This window comes from Prunus avium, chromosome 7 (genome assembly GCF_965620075.1).
Source record: "Prunus avium chromosome 7, drPruAviu1.hap1.1, whole genome shotgun sequence".
NCBI lineage: Eukaryota > Viridiplantae > Streptophyta > Magnoliopsida > Rosales > Rosaceae > Prunus > Prunus avium.
In genome coordinates, this window is record NC_142290.1 from 26,347,089 (window position 1) to 26,363,784 (window position 16,696).

The window sequence follows — 16,696 nt, forward strand, 5'->3', positions numbered from 1 at the left end:
AAAAAAAATGTATAAAACAAACAACATAAGAAAAGTTTAGGTTTCTTATACAACAAAAACAAATAAACAAATTTGATAAAGCAAAATATAAAAGAATTTTTTTTAAAAATTAAACATACAATATCGTAGCATCCACTGCAAAAGAATTCAACAGAGTTGAGCTTGAATGGTTCCAAATCTCACTATTCTAAGTCCAACCACAGATTTACCATAAATCACAACAAAAAATCATCTGATTCTCTCACGCAGGCCGTTGATCTAGGGGCAACAAAGTCCACAAAATCTGGACCCCATATTTTGATTACCAAACTTTGAACAATTCATACATGTAGCATACTGCATACCCCACCCCATGCAACAAGTCTACCTTTCGTTTACTTGACTTTCAGTCTTCGCCTGGCCCTAATTTTAAATTAGGGTTTCGTGATAAGTATGAATCTCAGGCTTCGATCCTTCCAATCCAAACCCTAATATCTCAAATCAGACTCTGGATTAGTGTTTTCATGGAGAAGAGCAATTCGTTCAAAGGCCCTCAGAACCCATGGAGCGCCGATTTGGGACTTGGCACCAGCGATCGGAGATTGGCTTTTTCGCGCCAAGCCTCGTTCCAGCAATACCACGAACCACACACGCCGGTTTCGATCAATCTCAACGACTCTGAGGCGACGCCGTTTCTCTCGCCGAGCGTGTCGAGCATTGACGTTCCTCAAGGGGCGTATTTGGCAGAGGAAAATGACAAGCTTTTCGGGGAACGAAGAGTTTCGGCCGAGAAATTATCCGTCTTGTTGGTTTTTGAATCGGTGTTTCGGATTTTGAGGTCCGGAAATCGGTATATGAAGAGATTGTTCTTGTTGATTTCGCTTAATGTTGCGTATTCGACAGCGGAGCTATGTATTGGACTCTTCACGGGACGTATAGGTTCGTAAATTGTTATTAATTTTCCCATTTTATATTTAATCGATGATTTTATTTTTTGAATTTTGGTTGAATTGTTGTGCTGTGTTTTCAGGTTTGGTGTCAGATTCATTTCATTTAAGTTTTGGGTGTGGCTTATTAACGTTTTCATTGTTCGCTATGGCTGCTTCTCGAAAGAAACCTGATGGAATTTACACTTATGGGTAAGATTGTTGTGTTTTTATGTATATGAACACGAGTTGGATTGTTAATCTATTTGGGTATGTTTTAGATTTGATAATCATGTGTATAATGAATTCCTTTTTTTCTATGAATCAGGTATAAAAGGCTAGAAGTTTTGTCTGCTTTTACCAATGCTGTAAGTATCTCACGTTTCCCATATCATTGCAATTGTACCCACTTTTGTGATAAATTACCGAACTTTTTCTATGGATTTTAAGTTAGTTTCTCCATTTTTAGGTGATGATGTTTGCGTAGTACTTGTATTTTGGGACTCTTTGATTCTATTACTTTTGGTAACTGGTGTAACATTACGTGTGTCCTCCTACTTTCTGGGCATTGGTAATAGTCTTGTTTTAATTCTCATATTGATGTTGATTAAAAACTCAAATTTATGTCAATTTTTAATGTACGTTTTGTTGGGTGACTTGCAATCCAAGTGCCATTAGTTTTGATTTGGTTCGCTTGTTTCTGTGGCTACTTTTAGATGAAACCTTTTCCATGACCTATATATGTTTTCGCTTTAACATCTTTTATGCATCTCAACTTGTTGCATTGGATTCCAGTCCCTTTTCTTCTCATTTAATTATTGTATTACTTCCTTTCGTGCATCCTCTCGGCTAATATGTGGACTTCGTTTTTGATTCTGCTGCACATGTAGACAGCTGTTTCTTTTGTTTATGTCATTCTCCTTGGCCGTGGAAGCACTTCATGCGTTCATACAGGATGAATCTGAACACAAGTAAGTTGGTTATGGAAACTACAATGCCCAGATACTCTACTACATTCCTAGGTCTTTATTCCAATGGTGTGTCAATTGAATCTTCACCATTTTGTGGTATTTTGCCATATATACTTAACACTACTGGGATCTCATGATTTCATTTGCTTTCCTTGTTGTTGCAAAACTTTTCTTTATTCCATTTCATGTGTCTTCGGATGGTTGTTTTTATGGTGCACTCTTATATGTGTTAGGCATCATGTATCTGAGACCTCTCCTAGTGTGGTTGATTGACTAGCTAAGCAATTCCAACTAGTGACTGATTTCTGAGGAAGTTCAATTCCATGCAACATTAAAGTATAATTCTAGGATTGTCTTCAGTAAGTCTTGTGCTGTCTCCTTACCAAAATATTTGTAGATTCATGCGTTTGTTAGGTTATCTTTAACTAAAACTGGGCAATATGACAATTGTATCAGATAATGATTGTTTTGAAGTGATCTCACTAGTACATACGTTTTTATGCGTGAATAATCATTCTATTTATCTAATTAAATTGGACCAATTTTCAAAAAATTAATTTTGCACTGCTCTTTTCATTAGATGAATCACTGCATAGAAACTTTTTGGTTCCTGCTTTTGTGGTTGCAGTTTTTCTTATGGATCTTATTGTCTGCTAATTATCTGGTTATAGGCATTACTTGATTGTTTCAGCAGTGACAAATCTACTGGTGAATCTTATTGGTGTTTGGTTCTTCAGAAATTATGCCCGTGTCAATCTTGGTAAGTTTCCAGCTGTAGTTTATGTTTTGGTGTTGAGACCCATTTGTGATTTCACTGTATGAAATTTACCATGGTACTTGTTTATGAGAGCTACTTCACCTACACCTAGGTTTAGTCTATTTGAGTTCTTTGAAAGTTCAGGCTAATGGATTCAATATATACCTTGGTGCAAGTGCAACTTAGTTAAAAGTTTGCATTGAAGGCCGCCAAGTCTTCTAGTTTTTTCCCCAACTAAATTATTGCTATTGTATGAAATTGATAGAGAGGTTTTGGCATAGCAATTCGAAAGTAAAACTTTCTATGAAACATCAGAATGATGAGATTATATTCCGTACATTTTCATCAGCCTCATTGCTGATTGTTTGTCTTTTCCAGATATATCTGGTACTGATAGTACTGGTGTGTCCATCAGTGTTCCCTTATTGCACATAAATGATTCTTACTCTTTTAAGGGCTTTGCTTTTGAGTATGAGTATTGGAAAATGAGATGTTTCTTTCCCTCCTGTACATGTTTTTTCATATGGTGTACACGTCATGCAGTTTACAGAAACGCAGAAGATATGAACAACCACTCAGTTTGCCTGCATGTTCTTGCAGATTCCATTCGTAGGTATAATATGCTCCCTTCTCATCTCTATCCCTCCATTTCTATTTCTCTAGTAAACTAATTTCCTTGTGTGCCTGCATGTTCTTTTATATGTATTTCTCATGTGAACTTTCATCTGACACTGGTAAATGGAAATTTGTTTCCCAGTGCAGGGTTGATATTGGCATCTTGGTTTCTGTCTCTGGGGTAAATACTGTTCATTCTCTCTACTTCTCTTTTCTGTTTCCCCTGATTTTTCTTCCTATGTGAGATCTGTTTTCAACTGTGTAGGGTTCAGAATGCAGAAGTTTTGTGTTTCGGACTAGTTTCAGTTGCAGTTTTTATGCTTGTAATGCCACTATTTAGAGCGAGTGGTGGTATTCTACTCCAAATGGCACCACCAAACGTTCCAACTTCTGCATTGAGCAAATGCTGGCGACAGGTAGTGTGAATTTATTGCAGTATGGTTTAATATTATGTTTTGTTAGTATTGGAGTTATTGATGTTTAATTTGGCATTATATTTTTTGTCAGATTACTGCTCGCGAAGATGTTTCTGAAGTTTCTCAAGCACGGTTTTGGGAATTGGTTCCTGGTCATGTTGTTGGCTCACTTTCAATACAGGTAACAATCATTGGAAATTAAGTTCTATATTTCTCAGTAAGGATATGCTACCTTTAGGGGCTGATTTTAGTTGGTGATGCTAACAGGTAAAGAAAGGGATAGATGATCGCCCCATACTTCAATTAGTGCATGGTTTGTATCATGATTTGGGAATACAGGACTTGACAGTGCAAGCTGACAATGTCTGAGAGTTTTGTTTCTGGTTTCGGCGTTGATTGACATTTAGTGAAGATGGTATTGGGTTGAAGTCCGAGATATAGATTTGTTCCCACTTTCATTTGAAACCATGGTATTACCAGTTGGCGAGTATTAGAAAATATAAGAGAGGAGTTTGATTGGATCCATGTCATTGTAATGAAATATTATTCTCTTTTATTGAAGAAAATTAGTTGCTCTGGTATCAGAGGTTTATGGTTCTGTTCATGTTTTTGTGGTCTTCTTTCATATTATAAATTGTTGCAATTAGAAAAGGGAGGTGGTATTGGAATTTTAAAAAAAAAAAATGCAAAAGGGAAATTTTAAGCATCTCCAACCGATATGTTAAATTGCCACATATGTCAAAAATAACATATAAAAAAGTTTGATGTCACTATCATTTACTCTCTTTTAAACTTTATGCATCGTATGAGTCATATTTGCTTTTAAAAATATAATAAATAATATGATAATTGGTATTTCGTGTGAAGTTAATTTTTTTTCCAAAGTGTCAAATTTTCACATAAGCCATCAAATTCAAATTTAACATTTTGCATTTGACATCTCCTTTGGAGATGCTCTAAGAAGTCACTTTGTTAACTGCTGAGGTGGCAAAAGTAGGACTGATTTTTACCACATCAGCAATTAAAAGAATTTTTAACGGTCTTGTTAATGGAGGGGCTTGGTGTAGAATTTCTGTGAGTTTGAGTATGAGTTTGTAGGGTCTTCAAAGGTTGGGTACCAATTTGAAACGACCCCAAAGTTCAGGTTTATGTAGTTGATCCTTAATTTTAATTTGTATTATTATTATTTATTTCTAGCTTCTTTTGCTTCCAAGTTCTAATTCTACAACAAGTATGCTATAAACTTTATTTTTCGTATTAACTTGACAAAATCTTTTAATCTGTTATGTAACTCAGAAACATTTCCAGGAAAGAAATAGAATGAGACAGACATTGACTGCAGCCTGCTGGAAAACCAGCCCTTGGCTGTAAGCGGATTTAATTGCAAGGTAAAAAAAAGTGGTTAAATAAAACGTCTATTACTAAATAATTTGCACATTACTACAAGATCAAAGCAGAGGGGTGCCTTATATACTTACACAAACTGCTCCCATTGGAATGTTTTTCCACCCCAAAATAAGAAAATGTTTTCCACCAAATTACATGTTGTTCTCCACCAAAGTTTAAGACTGTCAAATTCAAGGTACTAATGAGTTACCTCTACAAATTTTACTTTACCCTTCTCTTTGAAGCAAAGTTTCATTAAATGAATTACATTGACAGAAGAGCAAGGTTTCCTTTCTAGCTTCTTGGCCAAGTCATCTTCCAGTGAGATCTGTGAATGGTGTTATTTGCCCTCCAGCCAGATCAAATTCTGTGTCCTCTTTGAATGATGGAGGCATGGCTGGCCACACAAAAGCAGGCCTTTCAGTGGGCAGTGCTGGTGGATCTGCTTCCCTTGTAAGAACCTTAAGGACAGTCCTCATGGATGGCCTCAGATGCGGGTTCGGGTGGCAGCAAGATAATCCCAAAACCAGAACACATGCCATATCATCCTCATCGATGTCTCCATCCAATCTGGAGTCAACAGCATCAAGGATCCTTCCTCTGCTGTAAAGATCCCACAGCCAATACACTATGCTGTTGTTGTAGTTGTTCTGCTCGTTTTGATTACTAGGCCTTCTTCCACAGACAACTTCTAGCACAAGAACACCAAATGCATAAACATCTGTTTCGACAGTAGCCCTGCCGGTAAGAAATGTTTCTGGAGCCATATAGCCTGGTGTTCCTGCAATCTCTTTGGTGGAGTGGTGAGTTAAACCACTTTGTTGGATGGTACGAGCCAGTCCAAAGTCTCCCAGCCTGGCTATGAAATCTGAGTCTAACATGATGTTGCTGGCTTTTATGTCTCGGTGAAGCACTCTCTTTTCGCATCCATTGTGAAGATAATCGAGTGCTTGAGCTACCCCAAGTATTATGCTGTGCCTTCTTTCCCAGCTCAGTGTTGGTTCCTCTTTCTCCATCCCTAACTTGTCATCCCAGAATACGAATCTGTCTAGGCTTCCATTTGGCATGAACTCATAGACGATAAGAAGCTCATGTCTTTCATAGCACCATCCGATTAATTTGACCAGATTTTTGTGACGAAGGCTGCCGATTGTGGTGACTTCTGCTATGAATTCTTGCTTGCCTTGATGTGAATCCTTTGAGACTCTCTTGACTGCTATCTCTTTGTTTCCCAAGAGGCCCTTATAGACTGTTCCAAAGCCACCTTTTCCGAGCTTGTTCTTGGGATTAAATCTACCTGTTGCTCTTTGAAGTTCTTTGAGTTTGAATTTTTTGGGGGCCGTGGAATTTGTTTGAATCTCTTCGTCTATCTGCAGATGTGCGTCCTCCTCTTCATCTTGTCTTGTCCAGAACAAGTAAACAGAAACTCCAGTTACAAAGACAACTACTGCTGGGACCGTAATCCAAACCCACAGCAGGTTTGAATTTTCATCTATATGTGAAGAGTGGAAATCCCATGACCGTATGCAGTTTAGTTGAGTGCTATTGCTTGTGGAAGCTGAGAATCCCACATAGACCTTCTGTGAAAGATACTCAGAGAGATCAAGAGTGCGAGACAAAACTGGAATATTCTTCATTTCCTCCCTAGTTTCATTGGTCTGGGAAACAAAGATGGTGATGTTCTGGCTGTCATACCGAATTGTCACCGTGTAATTCATTTGGCTTGAAAGAGTAACACCATAGCTAAGTAAAGGAACTTGTTGAATTGAGTAAACGCTGTTTACATCCAAGCCCACATGGTTGTCATCTACATCTTCCAAGTAGCTCTTTTTTGTGTCGAATTCTACTGCCACTATGTTAGCCTGAGCAGATCCATTTGAACTTGCATTTACAATTCCAAGCCATTCTCCTTGGCTCTTCTCTGGAAGAGTGGGACTTCCGGTTAAGATAAAGGCCAAGCCTTCACCACCTGGATCGGTTTTGGGAGTGATGTTAAGTACAAAGGTAGAATTGAACAATGCTCTGCTGCGAACACCGCCTTTGCCTTTTCCCCACAGCTTGAATGGCTTTTTATATAAAAACCTTCCAGATTGATTCACGATGGAAGCCACGTTACTAAGATCAGGAGTGATCTGGATTGCACTAAAATATATGCGTGAATATTCGGATTTAATGAAATCCTTTTCATCTATGTTGTCTCGAAATGTTGGATAGCTGAAACTCAAGCCTCCTGCTGGAGTAAGAGCACCACACAAGAGGGCTAATAGGAGGAGTGCAGACCTTTGTAGTGAAGAAAGTTGCATGCTACTCATGAAGATTATATGAGTATATATACAGAGTTTAGTTTGTTGCTTTTTGTTTTTGGCAATATAGGATATAGAGTTTGAAACACAGAGAAATTGAAGGAAGAAGTTGAGCTTTCAAGGTTCAAGGAGAGCACATTCTTTTGCAAGATATTTAAGCTAATTGAGGTCAGACTAACGACTTGTATTAGGAGGAAACTTCTTTGTCAGTTTTCTCTACTTTGCTGTACATACCATGGACTTGGAATTATATTTTTATACATACATTCAACATCAAGGTGATTGCTTGTGGGTTTGTATTGTACTACTTATTCTATGTTACATCAAGGTTATCTGATACAGAGTTTGAGAGACCGAGAAATCGAAGGAACAAGTCGAACTTCAAGGTTCAATGACGAGGGCAGATTCGTTTGCAATATTTAAGCTAAATTGAAGGTCAGACTAATGACTTGTATTAGGAGGAAACTTCTTGATAAATTTCCTCTACTTCTCTACTTGAATGTTTTAAAGGCATGTGAGATCAACATACCATGAACTTGGAAGTATATTCGTTATTTATAACTGAGGTCAGGCAGTGCATAAACTCTCATATATATATTCTAACACTAAAGTCAATAGAAAAATAGATATTGAATTGGTTTGTTTCCTAAGGAAATCTACAAGGAAAGTTCATGTGAACATCAGAGTAACCTCGTCTGCAAGAAAAAGATAATGGAAAAAATATACAAGGAGAAAAACATGTTTTGTCTCAAGCAAAAGTCTAATTTTGGCTGTATTGGCCGAATTTAAAAGAGAAAACTAAAGTCTTCTAGATGAAAGTTCATGTACCTATACCAGACAGAAAAATCCTCTGCTCATGTATTTGTTCAATTCAATTTGGATTTGTATCTTGTCATGCAAGTTAAGAGGTCTCCAGAAAGGAAATTACTAAGAAGCTTGAGGTTGATTAATTCCCATATAAAATTTAGCTGCCGTGTTATGACCTCTTCAGCTGTGATGTGGTAAGATAATCACTAGCAGCTGAGGCCAGTCTTTGAATAAGTGAAATTTGCCATGGAGGTATGTACTGAAAAATAAGATAAAAAAATTGCTTCAACGGAAGAAATCAACGCACGAGAAAAAGAAAAATTAAAACTATTAGTAGTTGAACCACTCAATATATATTGTATTTTTACTTTGTCAGTTTCCGATACATTCTTCAACAGTAGTTTAACACATGAAATACACAGATGGAAGTTATACTCTCTACAACTGAAGCGGGTTTTTGTAAGATCAAAAGCACTACAACCGCGACATTGGTGGTTTGGATCTTTGTTCAAGAAGAGGGGGTGTTCACGAGCCTCGTATGTAAGAGAGTCGGAAAGAGTACCGCAATAATGTCAAGGTAGAAGCCGCTAAAACAATAGGCCAAGCCCAACTACATGTCCAGCAAGCATCATAGTCAAACAAGCTATTTAAAGGAAGCCCCTGTGAAGAGTGTGAGCTGGTGTAGGTGAAGTAGATGAACTCTCTTCGTGGGTAATTGGGCACAGGTTCTTACACTGATCTTGCTACAGGTGGCCTGCAGATAACTTTGGGAGTTTCATTCAGATTAAGTTCATCAAGCCCTATACTTTAAAAATTTCTTATCTTTCACACTTTAAAAAATTGCACATAAAAAAAACCTTGGAGAGAATTGGAATTGGAACTTCAATTGGGAGTATAAGAATTCTCAAATTATTTGATTTTCAAACTCAAGGTACTAACGATTTACCTCGAATATGACTATTGATTAGTCTTACTTAAAGTAATATTATTATCACAGCTTTAAACAAAACTACTGAATGATTGATTATTCTAGTGTTAGTTGTTACCTGTATTGAGAGTGAGCCAACAACATGACCAGAAACCAATTCCCATAGCTGAGCTTGAGAAACTTCAGAAACATATCTTCATTGGCAGTAATCTAACAAAAAAGGGAAAAATAACAAGTAAAACTAAACATCAATAAATTCATTTACAAATAAAGCCTAATATGAAATACAACAATGCTGAAATAAATGTCCACCACCTTTCGCCAGATTTTCTCAACGTTGATGTTGGAATGTTTGCTATGTTGAAAGCCTTTGTATCAATATCAGGCATTGTTGCAGCAATTTAGGTAATTATATATATATATATATATATATATATATATATATATATATATATATATATATATATATATATGGTCTTTGATGTTAAGTTTTAACCTAGTTTCTGTTGCACCAAGGTATTACACACTGATGTTTCAAAAAACTGAATACAATGCATGTTTATATTAACTAGACTTAAGTGGGTTACATCAGCAAAACATAGACTACTGCTGGAAACTTACCAATAGAATTACTCGGACAAACGGTCATCCACATCAAGATGGTCCTTGGACAACTTAGGGCATTCCATAACTTCCAAAGTCACTTGAGCTTGCAATTTTATCCCAATGCGCGTCAACTCTGGCAGTTCCAACAGATACAATGTCCTCAACTTTTTCAATGTAGATCCAGATGGTGAATCACTTTCAAACAAAGTTGTCAATCTCTCACAAAATTGAACATGGAAAATTTCGAGGTTTTCTAGCAGCTGGGATGAGGGAAAGGCACTCACAATCTTTGGACAGCAATCTAGATACAAATGTTTAAGGTTCTTAAAGCACTCCAGATCCTCTTTCCCATTGTATAGACTGCTCAACTTTGGAAGGTTTGAAATCCAAAGAATCTCTAAACTGCTCCCCAGTCTGACATCTGCCTCTTCTCCACGAAGAATGCTCTTAATTTCACTGCATCTCTCAATCCAACAGCCTTTCATTACCTTCACATTATCAGCACCTATTTCAGATAGGCAACTTATACGGTCATTATCAACCAAGGATATATAATCAGCATGCTGCAGGACACTTTCAAAACCTTTAGGAAGACCATATGATCCATGGATTTCCAAAGACCGATCGTGCTCTTTAGGAAAATGCCTGGTGTAGGAGTACAGATCTCTGAAGAACAGTTCATCTTTCCAGCCGTTGATATCACCATCTTCGCCTTGCTTCTCGACCACAGAGAAATGAAATCTTTTGAACTTTGTTTCCCACAACTGTGGATTTTCATCCAAAAACTGAAAAATTGTAGAACCACTTACAGATATGGAAGGCTTGTCACCACCAATATCAGCACACTCAAAGATGCCACCTTTGTCACAGTTCACCTCTTGTGGTATACGCTTTATCTTTCCCAAGTCAATATCATGCATACTCTTCAAGTCTGGCAGATCAAGGTGCTTTAAATCAGTCAACTCCGATATCTCATAGGGAAAATTTTCTATTCTGGTTCCTGACAGATTAAGAACCTCCAGACGACCAAGAGACCTCAGATTCTGCAACTCTTTTATCCCCGAACAATCTTTTAGCAAGAGCTGGCAGAGGTTGCTAAAAATGTTTAGAGGTGGCAGACTCCCAATTGCTGTTCCAGAAAGATCAAGAATCTCAAGCAAAGTTATTGCTTCCAGATTTGGCACAGTTTCTAAGGATGAACAAGCTTTTAGGGAGAGCTGTCTGAGGTTTGTAAGTCTGGACATGGAGGGTAGCTTTGTAAGTGGGGTTCCAGATAGGTCAAGAATTCTGAGGTGAACCATCTGCTCCAGGAATTCTGCTTTAATGCCATTTAAATTAATGGCACCACATAGGTTGAGTTCCTCAAGTTTTAACAGATGGTCAAGAGGAGGAAGGTCTTTTAAGTTTTGGCAATTTCTGAGTACGAGGTGACGGAGGTTGCTGGCTTTGGGAACAGATGGAAGGAACTCAATCCTAGTGTCTGAGAGATTGAGTGTCTGAATATGAGACATGTTCTCAAAGGATTTATCTTGTATTTCTTTCAAATCCCTGCAACCTGAAGCATCAAGAATCTCTAATTTGTCAAAGGCTTTGAGGTCTGGCAAACCAACCAATGCCACACAACCAGAAAGATTAAGCTCCTGGAGTCTTTTAAGGCCTGCCATCTCTGGCAATTTTTCTAAGCATGAACAATCCATTAGCAAGAGTTGGCGAAGGTTAACTAGGTTGGACAGGGACGGCAGTGCTTTTACTTTGACTTGTGAAAAGTTGAGAACTCGAAGGAACCTCATATCTTCTAAGGATTTGTCTTCAATTTCAGCCAAATTGCTAGAACCGGAAAGGTTAAGTAGTTCAAGCTTTTTCATTGCTTTTATGACTGGCAGTTTCACAAGCTTAGAACAATCTCTTAAGCAGAGATCAGAAAGGTTGCTTGTGCTTGAAGGTAAACTACTAATTTGAGTGCTGGATAAATCAAGGACATTAAGGCCATCTAATGGTTCGTCCTGCATTTCTTTCAAACCTGTAGCACCTGAAAGATCAAGAATCTGAAGCCGAGGTAGAGTGTTCAAAGTGGGCAATCTTGTTAAGTGTGCACAGCCACCTAAAAGGAGCCGAGTGAGCTCACCAAGATTGTGAAGAAAAGGTAAGCGATTAATTTGGGAATTGGAAAGATCAATTGTTTGAAGTTTCACAAGTGGGTCGAAGGTTTTGTCTTGGAATTTTTGGAAAGAGAGAGCACCAGATAGATCAAGCACCTTGAGGTTCTTAAAAGATTTTAAGCTTGGAAGTGTTTCTAATTGAGCACATCCTCTAAGGATAAGCCACCGTAGTTCACTTTTATCGAAGAGAGAACTAGGTAGTGATCTGACCTTGGATTCAGAAAGGTTAAGGCTTCGAAGGTGAGGCATGTTTTCAAAAAGATCACCAGGAATAACCTTCAAGCAAGTAGCACCAGATATTTCAAGAACATTTAAGTTTTTGAGTTCTCGGATATGATCAATTTTCTCCAAGAGATCACAACATCTAAGCACAAGAATAGAAAGACTCTTTATGCTAGTCAAGGACGAAGGCAGGAATTTAAACCTGGGATTAAATATAGTAAAAACCTGGAGCTTCTGCATGGGCTGAAAGTATCTTTCAGGGACTTCTCTGCCAAGGGAACGTCCATCCATCTGAAGTGTCAAGACTTTCTCCCAGGTTTTAGGACTGCATGGTGATTTTATCATACCATCCGCATGTGTGAGCCTCCCAAGACCTTCCCACTTGTCATCTTCAAACACATTAGCCAATCCGAGGTTTGCAGTCCCATTAAATTCTCGACGGCGTTGATCAGTGATACTCGAAACCATTCCTCCCATGATAACCATATTATCCTCTTGATTTCTTAGCATGCCACGATCTATAAGCTTCATCAGAACATCATGTCCTTGTTCATAGGCTTTCTCAATATGATCAATGCATCCAACATATCCTTCCATTATCCAATGAGTGATCAACTCATTGTAATGCACACCAACATGTTTGCAGAAAAGTTGCACACTATGCCAGAAACAGTTTATCATAACACCGCTTAGCAACGTGTCATACCAGGAGCGAAATAGCAGATTGATTGCAACTTCCACATCATTAGCTGCTGCTTCGAAAACACTGTCCAAGGACCAAACCCCAGAATCCATATGCTCAATGTAATTCAATGCTTTTGCCATTGCGATGATTTCATTAGGCCTGGACTTTCTCCTCTCCACAATAAAATTTGATAGCATTTTAAAGCTTGGAGAGTCAGAAATTTCTTTCTTGACCTTTTGTTTTAATAAGATCTCGGAGTCTTCTGTAGACAATTGATCTACATGCATGTTGTGCAGCCATGTGTTGGTCTGAATCTCTTCGTTCCTCCCCTCTGCTGTAAGTCTGCGATCACCTTCATCTCTAGTGACTAAAACCTTTAGATAATAATTGAGCTCCTTTGAATTCAGTAGTTCCTTCAGTTCTGACATAATCTTCTCCACATCCTGCTCATGAGGAACATCATCCAGAATTAGTAGAAAAGGCTTCTTTTTTGAACGTGCTGCAGATATCAACTCTTGAAGCTTCTTGGATATTTTCGGCTTCAAATTTTCCAAGCTCTCCTTCTCCTTCTCCTCCTTCTCCTCAACATCATCATCTTCGCATTCCTCGTGAATAGAGAATAGAGACATCTGCCTGGCAAGGTTCTCATGAAGAGACTTGCTGTCATATTTGTTATTCAGATATAGCCATAGACTGTCATGGAATATTGAGTCTTCCTGCATGCTTATCTCTCTTGCCGTCCACGTTTTCCCTACTCCACGCTTCCCATCAAGAACGACTGTTGTGACATCATCATTCTTCATCTTCAGCAACTCCAAAATCTTTTCTATCCGTTCCTTTGTGCCTAAAGCCATTGCTGACTCCGAAAAAAAAAAGCATGCATGAAACTTCTATAAGAATAGAATAAAATTGTAGATTTTTCAGCTAATGGGAAAAAAAAAACCTGTTGTTTTTCGCACTCATAATAGCATGAATGATAAGATAAAATTAAACTAAATTTATTCAAATCTTCACATGCCTACTTGACTTTGGGGCAATGTAATTGGAACTATCACCAAATTCTTCAGTTGAAAACGCGGATACTTCCTGAGAAAGTTAAAAGAAACTCAGTTTTCCCTCACCGGTGAGTAGCTAAAACAGGAAAGGTGCCAGTTATGTTGTTTTTTTTAGCGCCTGGATTGAAATTAATCATTTGCTAGCTTATTTGTTTAAATCCTTGGTGTTGCTAAAGAACTAGATTGTGTAGCTGAATTAAAACCAATGAAAGAGGGTATCTTCCATTGTATAGCTCAGAACCATTAGTCTGCAATTGTTAACCCAAAAATAAATAAATAAATAAAAAAAAGTGGTGAAAAATATTTAATTATTTATCTTCTAATTGCTTGGTTTAGGAATGCCAAAATTACAGCAAAAACTGCCCCGTTTGGATGAAAATTAAAGCTTCCGTAAAATGCATTATATGGTTCAGACTTCAGAGCTCAAAAGGCACTCACAGAAATGACTTTTTAAAATTATCTGGACTTCTCAAGAACAAAAACTACAAAATTACGAACTAAGATTAGAAGAAACAAAGACAATGTTGGGGAGAATTGAAGTCTGGGAACAGCAATATTTATAGCAACAACCCGTACTAACACAAGAACAGAATAATTTTTTTTTTTGCAGAAATGAATTTAAGGCAAGCATTTGCAAGTTTCAAACAATCAGAATATATTCAGTTCATGACATGGTGTTTAGAACAACAAATTAACACCTAAAATTAAACCAAAGAAAATGAAGATAATCAAATCAAAGATAGATAGAGAGCAAACCTGATGAGTGGTTTGGTGCAGAAGAGCAATGAGAGTTTGCTTTACAACTGGGAGAGTCAAGTCAACTGTGTAATTTCTTCACCACAAGGTCCACGACTTACTAATCATAGCAGCCTCTCTTATAGCAAGCAAACCAATCACTTTGGAGAACCTGGTGGACCAGTCAAAGCATCATAAAAGTTAAGAAAAGGAAAAGTGAAAGAATCCAATTTTTTTTTTTTTCTTTTTCTTTATTGAAGTTCACTCTCTCAATCAGTCTCAAATAAATCCAACTCGATCCATCCTTGTAATATTAGCCTCCACTCAAACCTAATGAGAAGGAGAAATTATAGAATGATACGGTATTACCACGTCAGTGTATGATACTCCCACTTAAATACGGCCATGTATCCATTTTATAAAAGAAATGAATTATTATTTTACAACTTTTACTTTATTAATTGTTAACTTTTGAAATAAAATTAGAAAAAAGAAAACTTAAACGAAGAAAAACCATGGCAGCCGCCCTTCTCTCATCCTCTTCCTCTTCCTCTTCCTCCCCTCTCTCTTTCTATTCACCACTGCCATCGCCGCCCCTCATGAAGACCATCAACATTCAAACCCAACATCATCATCTTCCTTAATTCCCCTACATATATATTTTTTTCTAAATTCGCTCATGACACTCTACACAATGTTAATTCCACCACCAGCCTCAACCCACTGCCACCTTGGAATATTTTCAGACCCAGATCTAGACCCTCAAGATCGAACCAATTTTTAATTATCAACACTACTCCATTTCATCATCATCAATACCAGTTTAATCCTCCTTCCTCTAAAACCCCGTCTACAATTAGTATAAGGGGTGAAGATATTGGAAGGAGAAGGGTGGCCGTAATAGCAGGTAGTTGGGATTAGGGTTGTTGGGTTAGGAGATAGTTAGGCTGTTAGGAAATTCTCGTTTTTATTTTTATTTTCAAATTTTATTTCAAAAGTTAAGAATTAAACTAAAAAGTCCAGCTGTGAAACGATAATTAAATTTCTTTTCTAAAATAGACATGTAGCTGTATTTGAATGGGAGTACTATACACTGACATGGTACTATCGTATCATTCTATAATTTCTCAATAAGAAGGAGCAAATTAGACTAGAAACTCAAATTTGGATCCAATTAGCTTCCACTATCTTTTATTTCTTAAAGAAGAAAGCTAAAGAAAAAAGAAAAAGGAAAAAAGAAAAAAGAAATAAGAAGGCTTCATAATATTTCAAGGTATCATAAACTGATAAAAAAAAAGGGAAGGTTGTTGCTTTAATAAAGCACCTTTGCCCTTTGTTTGGTGCGTTGATTGCTTGAGGAGTTGTATATTCTTTGCGCAACATTCAGGCTAGCTGCAGAATCTATAGAGAAAGCTTCAGGAGTTGTATGTTCTAAATTAACAGTTTCAGACTTTTTGACAAACCTTCCTAGATGATCTCTAGGTCGCATAAAGAAAATAAATAGATAAACAAAAAATACAAATACAAATATATATTAACAATGAGATAAGTTTGGAAAGAGTGTACCAGATGTGAAGAATTTCACATAACCAGCAAACCTTTGACCAAGGGGATCTCTGCACTCTTTTATGACTGTTTATTTTGTATTTGTATAGATTTTAGTTTTCTTTTTGTGTGTTTTATTTTATTTTGGTCTTTATTTCTTTTTGCTTGGATTTTATTTATTTATTATTTTTGTCTTTCATTCTGTACGGGATAAATACCAAAGGGATTGACATGCATATTTTCCAGGTATTATCTTTCTATTTAAGTACTGTAAAAAAAATAAAAATAAAAATAATAAATAAATAAATAAACAGATCGGAACCCGATCTCCAACTAAGGCAATTCTGAATTTCTTGTTTCTCTTTGCTTTTATTACTGTAATTCTTTCTTTCTTTCTTTTACTTGTTTATGTATTTAATTTGTTGTTAAGTTTGGGAAGTAGATTGCTTCTTGATTGCACACACGGAAATTTGGCTCGAATACTTATTCATTTCATAAACATGTGATTACATACATAGACGTGAAAATGCATACATATATTTAAAAATCACATGTTTCTTCCCAGATATTGAGCCACCTGAGGCATCATACTAATTGCCTC

At 37.1% G+C, this 16,696-nt stretch overlaps 3 protein-coding genes across 5 annotated transcripts; 1 reads left to right on the forward strand and 2 right to left on the reverse strand.

The window, feature by feature from the left end:
• The first annotated feature begins 212 nt into the window (after window positions 1–212).
• Window positions 213–4,262, forward strand: LOC110770738 (Cation efflux family protein). The gene is made up of 10 exons (XM_088244147.1): window positions 213–918; window positions 1,010–1,118; window positions 1,234–1,273; window positions 1,800–1,876; window positions 2,548–2,636; window positions 3,177–3,246; window positions 3,391–3,429; window positions 3,514–3,664; window positions 3,756–3,845; window positions 3,932–4,262. Exons 1-10 carry the CDS (start codon window positions 504–506, stop codon window positions 4,031–4,033), a joined length of 1,182 nt encoding a protein of 393 aa, XP_088100273.1. The 5' UTR covers window positions 213–503; the 3' UTR covers window positions 4,034–4,262.
• Window positions 4,263–5,030: 768 nt separating this feature from the next.
• Window positions 5,031–7,549, reverse strand: LOC110769575 (Concanavalin A-like lectin protein kinase family protein). Its single transcript, XM_021973584.2, has one exon. It carries the CDS (start codon window positions 7,360–7,362, stop codon window positions 5,362–5,364), a length of 2,001 nt encoding a protein of 666 aa, XP_021829276.1. The 5' UTR covers window positions 7,363–7,549; the 3' UTR covers window positions 5,031–5,361.
• A 945-nt stretch (window positions 7,550–8,494) lies between these two features.
• LOC110769574 (putative disease resistance protein At4g19050) lies at window positions 8,495–14,729 on the reverse strand. Of its 3 annotated transcripts, XM_021973583.2 has the most exons (5): window positions 14,572–14,729; window positions 13,783–13,846; window positions 9,710–13,620; window positions 9,207–9,298; window positions 8,495–8,914 (listed from the first exon to the last, which is right to left on the reverse strand). In XM_021973583.2, the coding sequence occupies exon 3, from the start codon at window positions 13,612–13,614 to the stop codon at window positions 9,718–9,720; it is 3,897 nt and encodes a 1,298-aa protein (XP_021829275.1). In that variant the 5' UTR covers window positions 13,615–13,620; window positions 13,783–13,846; window positions 14,572–14,729; the 3' UTR covers window positions 8,495–8,914; window positions 9,207–9,298; window positions 9,710–9,717. The 3 variants fall into 3 exon arrangements, with proteins under 3 accessions (XP_021829275.1, XP_021829272.1, XP_021829274.1); XM_021973580.2 differs by lacking the exon at window positions 13,783–13,846 and having other exon boundaries at window positions 9,710–13,616; window positions 14,572–14,728; XM_021973582.2 differs by lacking the exon at window positions 13,783–13,846 and having other exon boundaries at window positions 8,495–8,924; window positions 9,710–13,616; window positions 14,572–14,728.
• Window positions 14,730–16,696: the final 1,967 nt, after the last annotated feature.